Here is a 19681-nt window from a genome sequence, read left to right as displayed (position 1 = left end):
GCCAGGCTGACCTTTCTCCTGATAAACCTGTTGTTCTGAGCTGAAGAGCAGCTAGCTTCTTGTTGAAAGGGCAATTCTATTTCAATAAAAGAACGCTTAATCCTTTCTCGTTTGTGTTCTACTATCATTTAATCTTGGCAAAACAACAGAATGTTAGAAAACTTCTGCTCAATCTTTTTTGCCTGTTTTTTTCCTAGACTCAATGGAATATGCATTACTGCTTTTGAATATGAAAATCAAACTATACTTACATATGATTTATTATCCCAAACAGAAGGATTGCATCTATCTATAAGATAGAAATGCGGTTAAAAATAGGATGTAATTGAAGTAAATTGAAGGACAATAGTAGCCTTCAAACACATAAAGAGATGGTATGTTTTTCTTATTGTCAGTGTAAATGGTCTCTGGAGACCACCTTTTTACAGTGATTGTGCATGTCTAAGATTAAGCAAAGCTGCATGACCAGTGCTATCTCAGGAGGATGCTGAGTCATTAACTCATGTTTATTGCCTCTTGCCATCTTTAGATTATTGCAATTTATAGCTCAAAGGCCTTTTAGGCTGTTTATAAGTTAAAATTAGCTAAATTCTTCTGGATGCAAGTGATAAGTCACTCGGCATTTGTATATCATGGGACGTAAGTTCCTAGCGATGATGCCAGGCAGCTTCTAAGATTTTTTTCTTTCTGTGCAAAGTCTAATTGTGCTACTTGTCCCTAGTTACACTGGATTACTCGATCCTCCGTTTTGCTAATTTTGCTAATTTGCTATTTTGTTAAGTGTATATGCTCTTAAAACATTTACTGAAGTTAGAGATGATATTATTTATTAGGTATGCAGCTTCCACTCCAATCGGACTACATTAAAATGTTTGTATCTTATCCTGGAGTCTTTTGAGTCACATTTGGTGATGACCTAGGAACTTGTTTAAGTTATACATGGTAAATGATCAGCCAGGTTAAGTAGCAGATACAGGCTGTAGTACTGAGCATATGAACAGAAATGGACATAATTTACTATAGACCAAAGACAAGTGCACTAGGAGAAACAATAACTGAAAAAAAAGTTAGAAGAATCACATTTTACCTTGTCCTGTGGATTTTTTCTTTTACCAGTCTTAATGCTGCTGGTAACAAATTCAATCCAGGCATTACTGGACTAATGCTTATCGACTTCAGTGGAAGTCACATTTGCTTATATAAGCTAGTATTGTGTGGTTCCCAGTAAACAGGAAGTCAAACTATTTGTCCATGTATGTGCATTTTCTGAAGTGTTTAAATCACTATTAGCATCACAGTTAAACTTGGCCTTCCCATCGTGCTCAAAGACATTATATTAAAACACTTCTGGATGTAAATTATTTAAGATTTCAGTACCTTGCAATCACCTGAGAATTCTTCTCAAGCATTCGTATGAATTAGTTCAGTGGTATTAGAGTAAAATTCCTTATTCTATGTATTTTATTGTTTTTAGTTTAGAGTACAGTGTATAGCTCAGCCTATTTTGGTAAACGCAGAGGCTTCATCAGGAAAAGAAATATTATAAGTAAGTCCTTTGAATATACTTACTGTTGAATTTCTTTTAAATTGAGCTGCAAGGGGCTACATTTCTTAAACACTGATGCTACATTCTAATTTCAAAACCAGTCATCTAGACTTCTGTATATCTTTTCCCATCCACACTTTTTCACACATAGATTTTACGTGTGGAAAAGTGGTATGTTAATTTACAGGATAACCTAATGACAGGCTTGGTGTTTAGATTTGTGAACACTCAGAAGCAGTTTTGCTTAAAATGGAAACCCTCTTATTTTTATGTGTCTTGATTTAAACTGAAGTGCATAGACAAAATCATTTCAAACAGAGATTTTGCCTGGAGAATACACTGAGTTTACTCATATATGCGTATACACACATGCAATTGTGATTTTATATGCAAAGATCATAGAGGATGCCATTTGATTGTCGTAAATCAGCAATCCAAAAGACACCGGAATTGACTGGGTTTGAGCAACGTGCAGTACAAAATACTCTTATTATCTCCAGAAGTTTTTGTTCATAACTGCAAACCAATGTGTCTGCCTATCATATAGTTCAGCAGCTTTCTGCAGGGCTAAAACAAGCTTTGATTTTGCACCTTGGTGTCAGCATTCCTTACCTATTTTCAAATGTGACCAGCTTTCACTATTGCAAGATTAGCATATGTGCGGGTGCTGTATTGTGTTTTACAATTGTGTTCCTTTCCTAACTCAAACAAGCTTAAAGGGGAAAAAACACTGTTAATGCTTAATATATTTTTCTCATATTAATACTGAAGAACAAACAAATGAAATATTTCAGCCTCATAAGACTTTTGTACTTCTAATGGCAAAGTCTCGCAGTTAATATCTGCATACATCGCTAATTGTCATAGTGTATAATTTTTTATTTCATTCATGGCAAAATATAATATTTTAGGGAACAGCTGTTGAAACTAAAATGCTACCAAAAAATGTGTACCAAGCAATTCAAAGTATGCATGCATTCAAAGGATGCATCTAATGCTAAATGAACTTGAAGCAAGGGATAGAGAGTCAGGTTTGTACTTAAAAGATTGCTCACCAGAAAGTTGCATCATATTTATTTCAGAAAACTTAAACAACTTGCTCAGAGTGAAACGTTCTTCAACTTTCCAGCCTAATAATTATTTTATAAATATCAGAAGTGCTGTGCACTTAATTCTTTAGCTGAAGGCATTATTTTCAGTTTCTGTAGACTGCTTCGAGCTTGCTCCATTTAATCATTTTAAAAGCTTATTTGGTGTAAATTGAATTTAACACTGTAGTTGCAAGGGTGTTATGTAAAAAGTCCGAAAGCCTGTCTGGAGCGTAGGGGCTGCTGGTACCCACGATGGAGCTGCAGAAGGGGAGCAGAGGCTGCATCATCTTAAACTCTGCAGCACCCTCTCTTGACACGATACAGCAATGCCGTGAGCTTCCCTCCCTCGCTCCTCTGGAATCTGTCAAAATACATAACGGAGAAATCCATAGCTCCGCTACATTTTACTTTTTCAAGATCTAGTTTATGTAGTAACATCTCAATACGCCGTATGTTTGGGGATTAGTTCTCCTTTTATTTTTATTTTTTCTCCTCCTACTGCCATTTTGGTCTATCAGCGGACCCAAATCAGAAAGCTCCAGTCGTCGTAGTCTTTTTGTAGTTAATTTTTTTTTCCTTTGCTGCAGAGATCCTGAAGACTTTCCAAACTGCATATTTGGTGCTGTAGAAATACAAATTGTCTCCTCTTTTGTAAACCTTTCAATTGTCAGACTGCTCTCTTTCAAAATAATAGAGGAGCCTGGAATCGCCCATGCTAAAATTAAGAATTTATAACTGTATGGAACAGATGTTTTCATAAACATTTGCTATAATTAATTTCAACTAGGGGATTGAAGGAACAAAGCGGTTTTTCCCTCTTCAAAACTTTATTGCCTTTTCCCCATACAGCGAACTCAGAAATCTTTGCTTTAATATTGTTAATGAAACAAATTTACTCTTCGGTTTGGTTTTCATTGTGAAAAAGGAAAGCTTAATTTGAACAAGATACCAGCCTTTGGAACAATGGACAGAGATGCTGAATTTCAAACATCGCAGATAAAGGATTAAAATACAGAGCATAAGTCTTTAGGTGCTCATTTCTGAGACACAACTCTGTGGTGTCAATTGTCAGAGATTCCTACATATTAGAATAAATTTTATCCAGAGCAGTGTGGTGAATATCTATCTGTGGAGTAAATAGTATGAAGGAATTTTATGTTTGAAGAGTTGTGAACCTTGGTGTTAAAAAAAGCAAAAGGAGTCTCGTGGCATTATATATAGTTTTAATGCATAGTAAAATGCTTATTGTATGTTGATTACCCCTTTATACTCACAATAAAGGTCTGCAATCTGTTAAGCATTTTTTTTTTGTTTGCATTATATGAGGAACCCATTTTGACTAAAATCATTCTTCCATATTTGTATTGTCACTAGGTTTTTGGGGATATTGTTGGAATGTATATAGTTTAGGACCAGAATTTTGGTGTTATTGTGAAGAAGAAAAAATATCCATGCATTATTGTTCTGTTTTTACTAGCTCCTGTATATCATATAAATATCATTTGAGGAAAAAAAAAGTTTAAAGTTTTAAAATAAGCACAGCTTAATTGTTTTACACCTGAAAGAACCAGTGCAGCTGCAAGGATTTTTTGAGCAAACTAGAATTCCTGACTGATCTGTCATCTATAAAGTGTGCAAAGAAAAATAGGTAGCTGTCATTAAAATTACATTTCAGCTTTCAATAACCATTTAATGAGTAGCGTAATTATATAAGTATGGTACCTCAAGTACTTCACTCAATAATTAAAAATAATCTCATCTTTAAAGTGAAAGCGCTATAATTATTATTTGACTTAACCAGGACCACTGTTATGATCTCCAGTGGCACCTCAGATTGTTCAAAGCGGTTTTGAAAGTATAAATTAAAATTGGATAAATCATTAAATTATTAAGCTTTAAATATGCTGAAAATGAATATAGCATGGAATTTGGAAGTCATGTTATAAGAATTGACAACCTTAGACTGCAAGCATATATTTGTGTTAAAATTTTCCTTGTCTCTAATCATAAAACACTGCATTAATGATCGAGTGTTTTATATCAACCTGAACTTAAATTTTCACAACTGTTAAATAAATCTTGTTTTTAACAACATTTTAACGTTTGATTAGAATACAAAGAAAATACTAAGCAGAGTGCAAACTCGTCAGCAGAGAGATCTATCTCCATTTTGACACTTGTAAGCAGGGGAATGCACAGTTTGATTTCCTAAGTGGGATCACTTTTATCACAAATTCCTAAACTGCCAACTATAAAACCCTTTCGTAGCTGACACAAGATTGGTAAATTGGTTAGCACTATGTAAATATACAGGGGTGCCCACACATAGGCATGCATATGTGTGTATACATACATACAGAAATATGTATACATGTAAAGACGTTTCTTCAGTATCAAAACGTATTTTCAAAAGAAAAAACACCAATTCAATTATTTTTAAAAGTAGGAGTATATCCATAGAGTAAGGGGATGTTACACAAGCTTCTTGTCTTTGTGGACTTGCAGCTGGTTATGATAGTATCCCAGCCCTTCCCCGTAAGAAGTCCTGTGCTGAATTTTTGCATCTGACAGAAAATAGCTGTTTTCAGAGGGGTAATGAAGGAGATGAGTGAGAAATGTCTGACCCCTACATCGTTCTTCACGTGCTTTTTTTACTCATGTTGAGCACATGCCTAAGCTCGGAGTGCTCATTGTGCCTGGTGTGTACCCAGAGCTCTTGAACTGGAGCTCTGAAATGCTGTCCAGTTTCTTCTTATTGCCTGAAGTGGAAACTGTGCACTGCACCTTGAAAAGGCTCTTATTAGAGAAGATACTATACTATCAGTATAATAAGCTATTAAAAAATAAAAATGCAAAAATAGTGTGCGTATTTAAATTAGGCTTCTCCTTGTTACATTTTCTACACATGGTTTTCAGATAATCTTCAGAAAGTGTATTTGGCATCCTCCTTATTCTGGGTTCATCTGTTTTATGCTATGCCTATAATCTCAAACATGTTCTTACAAGAAAACAGTTGCTGCAAGTGACAAGCCTGTGTGTTCTGGGTGAATCTAGTACCCTTGTAAAAGTACAATTTACAAATCCTTCTCCATGCGTCTCTGAAACCTAAAGAAGCCAGCATTTGAAATGTTCTTTTTTGACTGGTTAGTAAAAGCATCCATTTCAAGTTATGCAAATTCTCTTGAAACAGCCTCCAGCTGCGTTCAGTAGTACCAGGTCCCAGCTACCCAAGTCCCAGCTCCCTTTAGCCCTTGGCCTCCGTGCACAAGAAGAGCCTTTACTAAAATAGGGCAATAGAACTGAATTCTTTCAGGATAAAGAGTGTTCATTCCCCAGAGAGGGAGTTTCTCCAGTTAAACCAGCAGCAAGAAAGATATCCAGATGATTTTCAGTCCCTTTGGAAGGATACTGCCTTATTTTATTATTGTATTAAAACCAGTGACTGCTCTAGTGCTGAAAGCTGGGTACCTTAGCCGTACGTACTTTGATACCGATGCTTGTTATGGTACTGGTTGTTTCCTTTCTCTTTCCTCTGAAAGTGCGATAAGATTTATTTTACCTTTTTTTTCCCCCTAGCTTTTGCATTTGAAGTTTGGAAACCTTTTCAGGAGTTGTGGGGCAGGGTTAGTAGAGCATCCTCTGTTTCTTCAACAGCTGCTCTTCCCATTTTTGAGTCTCAGAAAGGATCCAAAGAGTAGGATAATACTGAATCAATTAGAATTTGTGGTCTTCTTTAAAAATCCTATTACCAGCATCATGAATCTTATATTCATAACTGTTCAGTATGCATCCTAATTTTACCAGAATTTTGGATCATTATCACTGAAGAAGATACAAGTAATCTATTTGTTCTACTGGTAGTTCACCATACCTTTCAAAAGGAGGAATAACTGGAACGTGCCTGAGGAGAGGTGATCCAGGGCATGGATTCCCACAGCTTAGTGTCATTAGTTAGTGAAGCACCTGTACCATTTGTTCTCAAATATTGCTGCCTATGAATGCGTACCAGGATTTGCTAGAAAGTCTTTCAGATAACAGTAGGTAACATTTAGAGAGTCTTCTTTTAGGTCAATGAATATTTTGCACTTTGCTTTATCATTTTTATCACTTTCAATGAAAGACATCTAAATCATCTTTCAAGATATTATAACAGACATATCTGTCTTAAAGAGGATGGAGCAAGAAAACAACCACAAAAATGCCCACTTCACTAAATCCTGTTTCTGAGAGCTGAATGTACCTAGTCTTATCCAGTTTTGGTAGCTGCTGCTAATGAGACGATGGAGCAGCAAAAGCAGCTCTCAAACAACCAACAGTAACTTGTATGAATATGAGATTTATTAACAATGGGTGTACAATTAAGAATGCTAAAGTATTGTGGCAGTCATTTAAATAAAAGAAATTGTTGTCCTCTGAGAGAGTGCTTCAGAATAAAGCAAGCTACACTTCGAGTAGTTTGTGAAGGACAGCTGCAGGGGTGTCCTTTCAAACTCAGTGGATGTAGCAGACCCAGGATTCCACCAAATGTTCCTTGTGGGATCCTGATGAAAGAAAAACTTTTATCACCAAGCTTCTGGTTTTCTTTGCAGAGTCCTGTTGACTCTTCGAGCAGCACAAATGGTTTAGTTGAAAGATGAGAAAAGCCTTGCATTTTTTTTTTTTTTGAGATATTCTTACACCTTATTCTTCAGAAAGGAAGAAGATTTTGTTGCCATTCTTGAAAACAGTCCCAAAAGATATTTTTCAGCATATGAACTTAGCATTGTGAATGAGTTTTCTTTTTCAGTCTGCCTGGTATGATAGGTGAATGCCTAGGAGTTGTCTAAGTATAAATGAAGTGTAGTAGTGCATTCAGGACCCATTTTGATGTGCTGTGTCCCTATAAACAATTGCCCAGTATCACTGTGCCTAGTCATACGGCTTTAAAAGAGACTGAACATAGTTCAGTCATTTCTCTGAAAGCTCAGGATCAGATGTGGAGATGGGTAATATATGAAAAAGCGTGTTACTTAAAATTGCCCCAATATGGGAGACTATTTTCCAAGATACAAGAAAAAAAGGAACAGATGGTTATTAATAACAGGAGGGTCGGCTCCTGGATGAAATATCTGGTGTTGTTAATTTAGTTAAATTTAGTAAACAAAAAGCAGATTGATTAAGTAGGATTTCCATTTTCAAAATAAATTGAGAGAGCTAATTAGTGAAATCAACTGGACTGAGCGATTTTAGACTAAAGTGAAGTAGAGGTTTGGGATTTATTTTAGACAAAGGTGCAAAAGTTAATAAAAGAAATGCATTCCAAATTAGATGAGAAAAAACACTTGGAAGGAAAGTTCTATGCCAAAGTGCCAAAGTGAATGATTAAGTATTTTTTAAGGAATGTCTGGAGTAAGCAAAGATCCTGAAAGAAACAGAAGAACAGCTTGATCTGCCAAGAAGGCTACCTCCTGGATATCAGAAAGTGGGGGGTTATAGTGACAATTAGCAAAAGTTAAGTTGAATTGGATCATAAGAAGGGAATTTAAATTAACAAGAAAATACTACTTTACTATGTCAGGAAGCTTTCTGGGGAAGAAAACTAGAATCATTGTGCAGTGCGAATGGACAAATGATATTAAATGTAATCCAGGTATAGTCTAAACCAGAAAAGTTTTAATTTTCAGTAAAAACAAAATTTCAGGCGAAGGCCTGAAAATAAATAAATAAAATAAAAGGGAGTGTTGGGTAGACATTATAAATTAGGACATCGAATAAAGATTAAAGCATCTGACTTGCAGAGTAAATGTCTTTCAAGAATACTGACAAATACTGCCGCATGGAACAATATTTTAGTCTTTTAGTTCATGGCTGATAGCATATATTTGAAGGAGGGGAAATGTAGTACCTGTACTTAGATTAAGAGAAAAAAAAGTGATAGCAAAGCAGCTATATAGGTTGATTATTATCTGTGTAGGGCTTCAAAAAAGTTTTTAAGGAAGAAGTAAGAGAGAAAAGAAAAGCCAATGGCATAACTTTTAGAGCGGGTTTTTTGTTAAATGGGAGATTGTGCCTAGCTAACCTGCTAGCCTTTGAAAATATACGTTAAGGAAATACGTTAAGTCTATCTGGACCTCAGTAAACCATCTGATGTAGTGCCACAGGAAACGATGTGAAATAGAAGGGGTGGGGATTAGTAAAGTATGGTAATTATAAGATGAATAGAGAAATGCAGATTTTAATGAAATAATTATTTTTAGTTGAGTTTGTCGTGGAACTATTCTTACCCGATATTTTCATTTGTTGTCTTGTCACAAAGTGAGACACTGCACTGATGGACTTTTATGAAGAAAAAATATTAGAAGGCAGTATCTAGTGCAAGCACAAATAGAGTATTCAGGTAGGACTGGTCCTTTCTGAGGAAAACACGACTAGAAACAGCATGAAATAGTGTGAAATACAGTATTGTACTAGCAAGAATTTTTACTGTAAACTGCAAACTTCTTTTTGTAAATAAAAATGGAGGGTAAAGATGTAGGAGTGCTGGTTAAGGATGGCTGTGAAACTGCAAGATGGTATGCCGTGACTATAGACTGTATCAAGCAAGATTTTTTTGATAGAGAAGAAAACCACTGTCCAAAGAATCAACTGATTAAACTTTTAGTATGCTGTCTACAGCTCCTGTCCCTTCTTTTCTGTGTGTAAGGACTGATCTAAACAAAACAGGGAATAAGGAGCCTCATTTAGGAAAAAGACTGAAAGAACTTGGTTTCAGTAAGCAGAACAGAGGACACAAAGGTGCACAATGCTATCTGTAAATGAATTAAGGAAATACACAGGGACATAGAAAAATTATCAAGCTAAATGACAGGTTGGGCAAGAATAAATAGTATAAAATAGGACATGAATAAATTTGCTTTGAAAAATAGATGGTTCTTTCTGGCTTTTAACAGTCCTTCAATAGAAGTAGTTATTATAGAGAGGAAGGTTGCCTTGTAATCTTTGGCTTCTATGAACGTCACTGTTCTATGTATAAACAGCCCACAGGATGTAAAGCAAGATGTTTTGCAGACGTGTTACTTAGGTAGTTTCAGAGAAGCTTTGAACTTCTGCTATGACAAAAAATATCTGGTATCATACAGTCAACTTGAAATTCTTCACAAAATAGAGGAACTTCTACATTCTTTGACTTAATGTTAGTAAAATCAAACTCATCTATTTGTATGGTATACCTCTGTAACATTATACTAGTAAAATTGTGTTTAATAAGTTGAGAAGGGCCTCAATTAAAACTAAGTGAAATTAAATCTCAGATTTTCAGAACATTCAGACTCCAAATGGAACATGGAGGCTAGTTGTCTCTCTTGCCAGCTGTAAGAATTTGAAGATGTAAAGTTGAGACTTGTCTATGTAAGTTTTGTCATAAGCAAAAGTTACCATATATGGTAAAATCAATTGCAATTCTCATCGATATTGTGTTATTTATTATTAGGGTTTGTCTTAAAGGTGTTTTATTTTATTTTTTTATTAGGAGGATCAAATGAAAATGGAAGCACACACCAGACCTCAGATTCTGATGGAACATTTATTTCTTACAGGTTGGTAATTTTTTATATTTCTTTTCTAATTTTAAAAAGTTTGAATATAATAAGCAGCATAATCTGTTTACAGCAAAAGAACAGGTCCATATATTTTAAGAGTATTGTATAATCAAAGTTGCAACAGTCAGTAGACTAAAGGACATGAAGGATTTAATTAAGGAATTATCTGAAAAGTTGTTTTCTGGATTATTATTTTTTGAGAAAGCTGTTCAAAATGCTTAACTAACGGAAGTACAGGATGTTTGTAAGCCTAAATATTTTTAAGGGGTTTTTTTTGTTTTTTTTCTCCAAAGTATGCAATAAAGGAGAAATTCTCACCTAAACTCGTAGCAGCTAAGCTAAATGTTGTTGAAGTGTTTAACTCATCAGGGATTACCTTTCTGATCTTCTCCAAAGTAACTGGATCTATCGACCACATGGAACTCTATTCGCTCATTATTTCAGGTCAAAAACCAAAGCCAGGATTCGTTAAATTTGAGGTTTTCTGACAGAAAAATAGTATTTCAATTCTGTTGGTAGTAAACACCAGTTAAAGAAACATGATGCTGAGGAACTCTTTGCAGCACTGTCACTGAGCTTGAGTCTTGCTTGGGTACATACCAGAGGGCGTCTTGCACTTGAAAGCACAGAAGGTAATCAGCAGATGTGTAGTTTCATCTTTCAGCCAGCAAAATACTGCCTCTGCTACAAATGCTAAATCTTTGTCCTTGTGACTGGTAAATTAATAGTAAGATTTGTGCTAACCAAAATGACTGCATCTGATTCTGATGCTTCAGTATGGTAAAATAAAACAAGCTTACCACATGATTATTTTGGATTTGTTTAGTGAACTATGATGGATGGCATCTTTTTCATTTTTTGTTTGTAGTCTACTGGAGTCTGTACTTCAAAGAGGTGTAGGCAGGCAGGCAGGAGGAACCTGCCTGTTTGCCTTGTCCTGGTTGCAGCTGGCTGGGTGGGGAATATCGCACCATCTTGCAGACAGCGAGCTGTGCTGGGCATGAGGAGCCTTCAGGTGCGGGGTGGCAGGGAGGGACGCAACGCCTGGAGAACCTGTTGCAGGCTGGAGACTGAGAGATTCCTGAGGAGAGCAGGGAGCAAACAGCCTGGTCTTGAGGATGTTGAGAAGAAAGACTTTTCGTAAGGACCTGGAGGGAACAGCAAAGAGTTTGTTGCGATTCAAACACCCAGAGGAAGCTTCTGGACTGAGAGCAAGGTTGGAAAAAAGGGTGTGCCTGCAGGGACACAGTGGGACAGGGGAGGTTTGATTTACAAATCCTTCCAATTTTCTGTATTCTAGCAAGTCTGCTCTAATGAAACCTACTTTATGATGATACAAAACCCTTTGAGGGTAGTTAACATGTTCGCTTTGAGAAAAATATGTTAGTAGACCCATTTCAGGGCTCTGCCTGACTCGATTTCTTGTCATATTTGTGTTCTCTAATGCATGCAACTTACTATCTAAGTTAAAAGAAGGGCTCAAAAATACCACCTAGAACAATCTTCATGTTTTTTCGGTGAGAAGCATATGTAGATACAGAGACCATGAAGCAGTCTGTGAAAAATAGGCAAGAGACAATTTAGCCAGGTCAGCAAAAGGAAGGAGTTGAGAGCTCTCTCTGCCATTAATTCCAGGACACTTACACCTAAAAGTCGTTAACTCAAGAGCCCCAGCTGTTGTACCTGCCGAGGTAAAACTTGAAGAAGCTGCCAACTTCAGCTAGGCTCTGGTTCCACGAGAGTGTAAGCTGGGGTCCGACCCTTTCTTCGTACCCCTTCTCCACTCATCCAGTGGCACTCATCTCTCAGTGAGCCAGTCCAGGGTGCTAAATTAGCCCAGCCTAAACTGTAATGAATCCTCAGCCATCTTTAATGCTCCACCAATAAGAGGAGGTTAAAGCTGGCCTTTGTATCTCCATATTCCTTAGTCCAAAGTGCATATAATAAATACGGTGTTGGCTATGACTTCCACTGAATAATAATCATATTCTGTCAGAGAGGATTACAGCCCAACTTACAAAACTGAAGTTAATTAATATTTTAAAAGCAGTCCTGTATACCACTGCCAGAGTATTATTGTTACAATTAGAGACAAGATGATAAAGCAAGATAGTACTGTATACATACATGTCTGTGTGTATGCACACATATATATAAAAGAAACCTCTGACTTTTAATAATTGGTGAGCTAGCACTGTTATTAAGTAGTATTACAATGTTTAAGGTGTGAAATGAATATTTTCTGCTCAGTGACAAGTAACTCCCATCATATAATGAGACTGGCTGTAAATTTGCTAGTTGGGTTGAATATTGTGTTGATAGTTATAGTTCTGTGCTGCATGTTAAGTAAAAGATGAGCAGTTAATACCTTATGAAAGACGAAAAGTGAATCTTAAACTACCTTGAAAGGTAATGATGGTAAATGGTTGTTATTTCTTTAAGGACTCATTAGAGATTTGGACTTATTTTAGGATACTGTCAATAAATATTGTTTTACTTAAGTTGGTAATTTGATAAAACTGATGATAGTCTTGTTTACCCAATGTGTTTCAGTCTATTGTATTTAAAAAAGACTGGCTAGTGAATTTTTGCCCTAAAAGAGGCAAAGGCATCTTTGGATCATGGTAGATGTCATGCTCACAGCAGCCTAATACGTGCAAAATTCTACTGGAAATTTTTCCTGAGACAAAAGCTGCTTTATGTTTTATCAGTAGCAGTCTCTTTACAATTTATTTAGAAGAGGCAACTCCAAATGTTTAAAAATATTTGAATGTGAATGTGTTTTGCTATTAAAGTGCTCTTAAGAGTATATTGTTTTTACCACAATAAAAAAAACGGGGGGGTAGGGGTGGGGGGTGTTGCTCAATTCCAACACTTTTTATTTTAAAGGACAATTTTACACTATCCAGTACAAGATTCCGAGTGTGTGTGTATGTATTAATAAAGGATGTCAGATCATTATCCTTTGATATATTTATAATGCTCCAGAACTATTTGTATGGTTTTATTTTTAATATGATGGTGTCACCTTAGAGTTTGTGGCTCTTGCTTGTGTTGATCACGGCACAGATTTAATGCTGCTTATGTTCACATAGTGAGCATTTCCCTTTAGGTCATAAAGTTTGTAAGTAATGTAAGTGAAAAGCACATGTGACTGGCACATATTTCTAAATATTCTGTGAGTTTGTGAATGTGTCCTGTCAGGTCACAGAGAATTTTCTAGTTGGTCTTCAGGCGCTGATGGAAATATTCTTTGTGTACTTGAGAAGAAGCTTTACTAATAAGAAATTACAAAAATTATTTCCTAGAACCATGTCACCAAAATTTGAAGTTCACTATTAGAAGAATTTGAACAAGGATTTAGACATATAATAATGCTCATCTTTAAAACATAAGACACTTGAGGAAAATATTTGAGCTCCACTCTATTATTTTACTGCTGTGGTTAAAGCCTTTTCTGGATGTGCGAATTGGCCAGACTTCACCAAAAGGAAAAGAAAAATAGGTGTGGGTCTCTAGTTTCAGTATCTGCAATGCAGTGCCACTGGAAAGTAGAAATACTGTCTTTCTCCTGCCTTCCCAAGGGCAGCTGACCTTCTCCTCGCCAAAGAGGTGAACCCCTTGCCAGCACATATGACTACAGACTATTACATTAATCTGTTTAGCCTCAGTACCAGCTGCTTGCATGTTTTTAATTATCTTATTAGATGGTATAACAGTGACCTATGAAATAAAATGAAGGTGAGTATTTTTTAACTTTATTTTACAGGCTATTTTTCTAAATATATTTTAATGACCTAATTATGACTTTTAGGGAGAGCCATTGATGCAGACATTCAATTTGGCTGATAGAATCTAACATCTCAAGGACACTTATTTTCTTCCAAGGTGGATTCATACATTAATACTGCTTCTAATAAATATATAGCCTAAAAAAAGCTCACTTTTTATACTTGTATTGTTAACTTACTTGATGATTCAGAGACCCATGACTACTATGCTGGATAATTTCTCAATACATCTCTGCACATGTATATAAGTTTAATTTCTACCCCATGTATCAAGATAAAGTTCTTTCCTGTGTGGCTTAAACTCCATGACAAGTGATGATTGCGGAAAGTTGTGGGTTATGTAGACAATGTATATTCCTCCTCCTGCTGATATTTCAAGTGGGCAGAAGATCTAGTATAAGAAAGACTTTCGTATTCTGTTTTCTTCCTCTGACTTCTTACAGATTCTGCTTACCAGATGTTTTCTTTCTTACTGCAAAAAGGCAATGTGGTCCTGCTGGCTGAGGCATGTTTCCTGTGTGCCAGCCAACAACCGCAGGACTGATACTGAGCATACAGAAGAAGGACGGCAAGGGGTGCAAGCTGTTCCTCCCTGTTTCTACCCCCTTCCAAAAGTGCATAGTGAAACTAGTTTAATTCCTGTTTGACCTATGGCTTTTCTTGGCAGCTGAGCCAGAAATGGCTACATAGCCTCTGTCCTTATATGTTAAACGTAGTGTGAAGATGTAGGCAACTTATATACCTCCACCTTGTGGAAAACTCTTATTTTAATCTGCTAGGTAGCAGCCCGTTCCCATCTACACAAGCCTATTTAGTCTTGTTCATACACAGGTGGTGTTTCTTTATTGTTTTACTTTTAAGCCACCCCTGTGCAATTATAACCTATTTTTCCTAACTTTGTCTATTATGTGTCCGCGCGTAATCAAGAGCTGTGAAGAACAAGCTTGTTTCTATTGGGGTTTTCAAATATTTTGAGATACAAAAATTTGGGAATAGAACGTGAAGCAGTGAAGTGGCACTGCACCTCTGCTCTGTAAGGAGAATTCTCAGCACTTGCATCCTTCCCGTCTTTCCACAAGGAAGCAGTAAAGCTGGCATCCATGTTTGTTTTGTCTTACCTAGAACCGTTTGCTAGACGCAGTCCTGGTTGATGCCATTTATGTGCAAAGAGGCCTTTTCAGTACAAGTTAATTTTGTCTGAGAGGCTGTAAACTCTCTTCTTGAATTTTGTGACTCTTCTGAAAGATTACATGCTTCTCATGTTTCTCTGGATGTGGTAGTCTGTACCAGTACTCTCATTTTGTCCCTGTTTGTGAAGAAGTTAGCAATTCCATCTTGCAAATCTCGTATTTCCAGCAAGAGAAGGTGACTCTTTGCACTGATCACAGGTTTCCTCCAATTTTTTTTTCTCCAAATCCAAGAAGATCACTGTCACACCTACTGAGAGCTTAGAAGATTTCTGATTTTCTCTGAATTCTTTCAAAATTACTTTTTTTTCTTTTCTTGTTTAAGGACCCTTATGTAAGTTCCATCTCCATCTTGTCAGACTTCTTTTATTGACTTCTTCCTTCAACAGCTGATCCACTCTGCACTCATTGCCTGGTGTCCTAAGGAATTTGCAAAGGATGTCGTAAGACAAGGAAGAATAAGTTGTAATTGAGGAACTGAAACCCTATATGCAGTATACTTTTTCTAAGATCTAAACATTTCAACAGATATAAATTGTGGATTTTTTTGACCTTTTCCTGTGAAAATTATGTTATTTTCTAAAGAAGTGGAAACAGTAATATAGGCTTGCTTTCTGTTTGGATGCAGTGTGATCCCTTAGAAAATAGGGGAAAGCAAATTTAACAAATTTACTTAAAGCCTGAGACGCTCTGAACAGAGAATCAGGAAGGATTGAGTACTAGCATCTTTTATTGGCAGAATGCTTCTTGACAGATTGGTAGCAAAATGGAAGGAGTTAGTACATGAAGAGAGGCCACGGAAGGAAGAATGGTAGTTTAGAAAGTGAAAATTTTGGCTTACGCTTGATTTTTTCTGTTGTACATGAAAATTAGCGTGTATACCACTGACACCATATTCAGCTGATGTCATATTTTCCCTTACTAAGGTTTTAAGTGTTTTTCATTATGGATTTCCTTTACTTTTCCATTCTCAATAATCTTTGAACAATCATGGCAGTTGGGAGAGGTGACTGAGGACTGGAGGGAAGCAAAAGTCACTCCTATCTTCAAGAAAGTTAAGAAGGAGGACCCAGGGAACTACAGGCCGGTCAGCCTCACCTTGATCTCTGGGAAGGCTATGAAGCAGCTAATCCTGGGAACTGTTTCCAGGCACATGAAGGACAAGAAGGTTCATCAGGAGTAGTCAGCATGGCTTCACCAAGGGGAAATCCTGCTTAACCAACTTGATAACCTTCTACGATGAAATGACTGGCCTGGTAGATGAGGGGACAGCAGTGGATGTTGTCAGCCTGGACTTCAGGAAAGCCTTTGATACTGTATGCCATAAGATCCTCATAGACAAGCTGTTGATGTATGTCAGCTGGGTTGAAAAATGGCTCAGAGGGTTGTGATCAGTAGCACGAAGCCTAGACAGCTGGTAACTCGTGGTGTACCCCAGGTGCTGATACTAGGTCCAGTTGTATTTAACATCTTCATTAATGATTTTGACGATGGGGCAGAGTGTACCCTCAGCAAGTTTGCAGGTAACACAAAACCGAGAGGTGACTGATACACTAGATGGTTGTGCTGCCATCCAGAGAGACCTTGACAGGCTGGAGAAATGGGCTGACAGGAACCTCCTGAAGTTCAGTGAGGACAACTGCAAAGTCCTGCACCTGGGGAGGAAGAACCCCAGACACCAATATATGCTGGGGGCTGGAAAGCAGCTTGGCAGAAAAGGACCTGGTGGTCCTGGTGGACGTCAAGTTGAACGTGAGCCAGCAGTGCACCCTTGCACCAAAGAAGGCTAATAGTATCCTGGAGTGTATTAGGAGGAGTGTTGCCAGCAGTTCAGGGTAGGTGATCCTTCCCTTCTATTCCACGCCTGGAGTACTGTGTCCAGTTCTGGGCTCCCCAGTACAAGAGAGAGATGGAGCTACTGGAGGGAGTCAGGGAAGGGCCACAAAGATGATAAAGGGGCTGGAGCATCTCTCCTATGAGGAAAGGATGAGGGCTGGGACTGTTCAGCCTGGAGAAGAGAAGGATCTTATCGAAGTCTATAAGTATCTGAACAGAGGGTATAAACGAGATGGAGCCAGGCTCTTTTCAGTGGGGCCCAACGACAAGACCAGAAGCAATGGGCACAAACTGAAACACAGGAGGCTCCGTCTGAACATCAGGAAACGCTTTTTTACTGTAAGGGTGACTGAGCACTGGCACAGGTGGCCCAGAGAGGTTGTGGCATCGCTCTCCTTGGAGGTATTCAAAAGCCGTCTAGACAGCTAGCTGTAGCTAACTCTGCTTGAGCAGGGGGGTTGGACCAGATGACCTGCAGAGATCCCGTCCAACCTCAACCATCCTGTGATTCTGTAAACCCTATTATTCAAAATCCTAAAAATGGAATTAGTTTGTTCTAAATCAGAAGGAGGAAACACCTGTGGCAAGGGCAGAAGAAAGGAGGTCTGTATGAGTGAAAAACATGATTTTCTAAGCAAAGATTCAGTGCTAGGCTGAATAGTATGAGCAAGCATAGCATTTGGGATCAGGAATGTCAGGTTAGAAAAATTTCAGAAGTATTTTGTTCTTTCTTCTTTTTTCTAAAATGAGTATTTTCCTTTTTTGTAAGCACTGTTAGTCCTTTAGTAAACTTGACAAAAAAGAAAGGAACCCAATGGAATTGCTCTTGTGATTTTCATTTTGGCTCCCAAAACTTTCACGATTCTTTCTTCTAACACCACATCTGGCAATAATGAAGTTGAAATATTTATTAAAAATTCTGAAGGTCAGTTGGTCTAAGTAATGCAACGGTCTTCACCATTTTCATTCATTTAAAACTCAAACTCGTTATCACCTTTGCAGGAACATGACTAACACTGACAGGTAAATGGCACCGTATTTTTCTTGGTGCTAAAGTACACCTTTTAAGTTCTTAAATATATTGGCATTAGTTTCTAGTCCATAAGATGCGCAGTGACATAAAAGCAAGAACATCTGCCACAGAACTGGGAGTGAGTTGTTGGCTGAGTTTAGCAGCAAGAGAACCTGGAGAGAATCAGTTCTTTGCTCAGTACTAGCTCAGTGCTGTCAGTGGGATTTTAAATGGAAGAGTTGTGTACTACACCTTTGTAACAGAACTACTGAAGGTTAAAGCAGGTGTCTTGATTTTCCTACTCTCTGTTCAAAATACATCTGGTGACTGATTTCATTTTGGTTTAAAAAAAAAAAAAACAACCGTGACCTAGAACTGTATGTAAAACTTGAATGCAAGACAGCAGGTTTGAGGAATTACAGTTTTTAATCCAAAGAAGCTTGAAGACAAAAGCTGTCTCAAAATAATGTACAACTGAAATAAATGTAAAGAGCAAAGACTTGCTTGTGGTGAGACTACGTTGTTTTTAATGATGGTAATAAAACCTAGTCAGTTCAAGAGATTAAAGTTGTGTCATAAAGTCACTTACTCATTTTCTTATGTCATTGCATGCAAAATGGACGGATTTACAAAGTTAAGATGGAATTAACAATATTAACTAGAACTTTGCATTTGTCACCCTGCATCGTCCAAGTTTTGAAATCAGGTGCATATTTTTAAATGTTGTCATGACTATGCCAGTTCTAGACCTAGCTAGTCAGATGTGAGTACAGAAACATTTTGGGGCATATTCGTGCAAAAAGTATCTCCAGTCTCCCTGTTACATCCATTTTTAGTTTCATCATTTGTAGAGCTGTAGCTTTTAAGTCTTGGTCGGTCTCTTCTCCCAGGTAACAAGTGATAGGACAAGAGGAAATGGCCTCAAGTTGCGCCAGGGGAGGTTTAGACTGGATATTAGGAAATTTTACTTCACTGAAAGGGTTATCAAGCACTGGAACAGGCTGCCCAGGGAAGTGGTTGAGTCGCCATCCCTGGAGGTATTTAAAAGACGTTTGGATGAGGTGCTTAGGGACATGGTGTAGTGGTGGACTTGGTAGTGTTAGGTTTACGGTTGGACTCGATGATCTTAAAGGTCTTTTCCAACTTATACGATTCTGTGATTCTGTTATGTACTACAGGAAGCTCTAACTTTTCTCTTTCTTAAAGAATGCATGTCTGTTCTTATAACAAAGCTGCTTGCATGTGAACACACAAAATTCACAGAGCTCTGGTTAGCTGTGGGTATGAATTAGCAGAAGGGAAATATAGCAAATCTGATGGTGGAAATACCAGTTAGAAGGAAGCAGCAGATACAGTCTCTCTGCAGCCTGCATCATGACTAAAAAGGTGGAGGGAACTAACATTAAATGTTTAAAACTTTATTGAGTGACTCTCCCTCACTACGTGTTTATATCTCTCCCTTTGCTATAGAGGAAGATTAGCCACCTTGCTTAAACTAGGTGCCCAGCATTTAGGTGACCGGCTCTTGGTGGGACAAGAAGGCCTGCCTTGCCCAGGGAACTCTAGTCAGGACAACGAGAAAGTAAATGTTCTGCCTGTACATGCAAAGGATTTCAACGGTGTTGAGGGGATGCAAACTAG

At 37.5% G+C, this 19681-nt stretch overlaps 1 protein-coding gene across 4 annotated transcripts in view; it reads left to right on the top strand.

The window, feature by feature from the left end:
- The window catches only part of TBC1D5 (TBC1 domain family member 5), a 306295-nt gene that overhangs the window by 125971 nt on the left and 160643 nt on the right, over positions 1-19681 (top strand). For all 4 annotated transcript variants that reach the window (XM_075493115.1, XM_075493118.1, XM_075493116.1 and 1 more), the window contains one exon: positions 10145-10211. In XM_075493115.1, the coding sequence (XP_075349230.1) occupies positions 10145-10211 (67 nt within the window). The remainder of the gene's footprint in view (positions 1-10144; positions 10212-19681) is intronic.

The sequence above is a fragment of the Mycteria americana genome, chromosome 2, assembly GCF_035582795.1.
Source record: "Mycteria americana isolate JAX WOST 10 ecotype Jacksonville Zoo and Gardens chromosome 2, USCA_MyAme_1.0, whole genome shotgun sequence".
Classification (NCBI taxonomy): domain Eukaryota; kingdom Metazoa; phylum Chordata; class Aves; order Ciconiiformes; family Ciconiidae; genus Mycteria; species Mycteria americana.
The sequence above is the reverse complement of the archived record's forward strand: the minus strand, read 5'-3'. Positions and strand labels throughout refer to the sequence as shown.